Source organism: Atta cephalotes (genome assembly GCF_000143395.1).
Source record: "Atta cephalotes unplaced genomic scaffold scaffold00007, whole genome shotgun sequence".
NCBI lineage: Eukaryota > Metazoa > Arthropoda > Insecta > Hymenoptera > Formicidae > Atta > Atta cephalotes.
The window spans coordinates 4,633,784-4,636,782 of record NW_012130071.1 but is presented as its reverse complement, the minus strand read 5'-3'; the positions used below and the strand labels follow the sequence as shown (position 1 = coordinate 4,636,782).

Below are 2,999 nucleotides of genomic sequence, written 5' to 3'. Positions count from 1 at the left end.
CTGGACTCATGCGACTCATGAGATGTCCTTTGACACAAATTAGTCTCTCTCTCTCTCTCTCTCTCTCTCTCTCCAATCTTTAAATTTTTGAAAAAATTATGATTTGTACTCATTATTTAATTATCAAAGATTGACTAACGGCACAAATAAATGAGATAATAAATGAAATAATTTCAATAATTATTTTATTAATAATAATGACAAAGAAGCAATTCTAACTATAAATATAAATGTAAAATGCATTTTTTATAGTTTGTTCATATAATTATTTATTTTATTCATATAAGTATTTATTTTATTTACATGTTTACAGAAGTAATTAAAAGCCAAATTAACGTTTAGTTTTTTTTATCAAATATTCGATATTTAAATATGTAAAGAATATATGTAAATTACATATCTGTATTTTAACTTTGAAATATTCAAAATGTAATGATAATTGTAATTTTAGAAAAATGTATTCTTCCACTCGGCATGGAAGAAGGAAAAATCCCGGATGAAGCAATTACCGCGTCCTCCAGTTACGAAATGAAATCCGTCGGTCCTCAAAATGCGAGGTACAGAAATTAACACGCGAAAATATGTATAATAATTAAATAAGTATAACCATTGCAATGATATACAAATATTTATAGAATACGGCAGGAAAAGAACGGTGGTGCTTGGTGTCCAAAAGCTCAAATTAGTAGCGCCATACGCGAATACCTGGAAATCGATTTAACGAGAGACCATCTTATCACGTGGACCGAAACTCAAGGAAGATTCGGTAATGGTCAAGGTCAAGAATATGCCGAGGCATTTTTTCTGGAATATTGGCGGCATGAAAAATGGCATCAGTACAAAGATTTAAAAGGGAACAAAGTATGTCCGATTGTTAATAAAGATTAATTTAAAACTATTTAATTAAGATTTAATTTATAAAGATTGAAATAATTTGTAATTAAAGATTTCGTAAAATATCGCTTTACAGACTTTTAGAAAAGATATATTAATATAAATTTAATTTTCTTAACTTAAGAATCAATAACTTTTAGATTAATGCGTTATAAAAAAATAATAACTTTTTAATATTAATTTGTCGTATTGGCGGATCCAAAAATTTGTCAAGGAGAAGGGGTGCGCCATTGGCGCATAAGTGAAATTTTTTTTTAACTCAAATATGAAAAAAGAATATTAAATTATTATTTAAATTATTACATTGAAAAAGTATTATTTAAATAATTCGTAAAATGTTTTATTTTAAATTATATTAACAAAAAAAGAATAATATAATGAAATATATGTTTTTTATATCTATGAGTTCCTTAAAAAATATTTTTGGAAAATATCAAAATTGTGATTAATTTTAGAAATGTTAAAAAACATTTGCTAAATATTTTTAAAAAAGAAGACTTCAAGGAGGGGATCATAGCCTCTACTCACTGCCTCCCTCTCATGAATTTGTCAATGATTTATCATCATAAAAAATGAATTTATTCGAAAAAAAGAATTTTTCTAAACTCATCGGAGGCAGAAAATTTAAATTGACACTCCATTATATTTATATTTCAGGTTCTACGTGGCAATAGCAATACATATCTAGTTGAAAAACAGAAGTTAGATTTACCATTCGTAGCGAGTCGAGTGAGATTTGTTCCTTACAGTCAGCATCCTCGCACTGTGTGCATGCGTGTCGAGATTTACGGCTGTGTCTGGAATCGTGAGTATTATATATATGCTATTTAATTTTATTATATTTGCATTTATCTCTCTCTCTCTCTCTCTCTCTCTCTCTTTCTTTCTCTTTATATATAAAGTTTTACAATAAAAATATAACAATTTATAATTCTACGTTCACTTTGTATATGGCATATTCCACTTTTCAATTCCATCCCAAAATGAACTACATGTGTTTTTTAAAATGATCATAAAAACATATTAATGCATATATTATATAGAAAATATAAGTATTATATGTCTTGCATCTAAAAGATTGGAGGTAATAATTTTAAGAAATTTTTCTTTGACATTATACAAAGCATAAAATATTTTTTTTTACCTTTAATCTTATACGCACTAACATGTTTCATAATCGTTTTAAAAATCTTAAGCAGTTTATTTTTAGGACCTTGACACATGGAATGCGCCATATATGGATTCCTTGCTATAGTTTTGATCATTCTCAATACAGTTTTAAATGCATCTAGTTTTTATGAAAACAATATAATTGGTAGTATTATAAAATTTAAAAATATTATAAATTATATATGTAGAAAAATATAGATTTAAAAACACTAATGGATCGAAATAAATAAAGTAATCTTCATTGTTTACACAGAAGGCATTGCTAGTTATATCGCGCCTAAAGCTGATACAGATGGACCTAATGGATGTAATGTTGAGGATGCATCGTATGATGGCACGGAAATTGAGAATTTAATGTTGAACGGACTAGGACAATTAACTGATGGCATAATCGGTAGCGAAGTAGAAATCCTGAAATCCAATAGAATAACCAACTGGGTCGGATGGCACGATCGAGATAATATAGAATTATTCTTTGAATTCCAATTTTCTCGAAAATTTAGAAATTGTACGATTCATGTGGCCAATCTGCCTGATTTAAATGTTGAGGTGCGTGATTCAATATAAGTTTCTTAATTGTAATAATAAACTTATTTTAAATTCAATAATTTTTAGATGTTCTCGATAATAAACTTTTGGTTTTCATCGGATGGCAAGGAATATCATGAAACACCAGAAACGTTTCAAATGTTTAACGAGCCTAAGATGAACATTCTTAGTAACAGTAATGAAAAGGATGGCAAAAGTAAAAGTAGCGCCTTGATATCTATTCCATTGCAATTAAGATTTGGCAAATTTGTCAAGATGGACATAAAACCTCAATCAGAATGGTTGTTACTAAGCGAGATTTCGTTTGAGACAGGTACAATGATTTCATTACTATTGATTTTATTACTATATATATATATATATATATATAAGATATATATATATAG

At 27.6% G+C, this 2,999-nt stretch overlaps 1 protein-coding gene across 1 annotated transcript in view; it reads left to right on the top strand.

Moving 5' to 3' along the window:
* Positions 1-2,999, top strand: part of LOC105626936 (discoidin domain-containing receptor 2-like) — a 12,065-nt gene that overhangs the window by 2,010 nt on the left and 7,056 nt on the right. Inside the window, exons 2-6 of the mRNA XM_012208227.1 lie at positions 452-557; positions 636-861; positions 1,552-1,699; positions 2,318-2,613; positions 2,680-2,926. Of these exons, the coding sequence (XP_012063617.1) occupies positions 452-557; positions 636-861; positions 1,552-1,699; positions 2,318-2,613; positions 2,680-2,926 (1,023 nt within the window). The remainder of the gene's footprint in view (positions 1-451; positions 558-635; positions 862-1,551; positions 1,700-2,317; positions 2,614-2,679; positions 2,927-2,999) is intronic.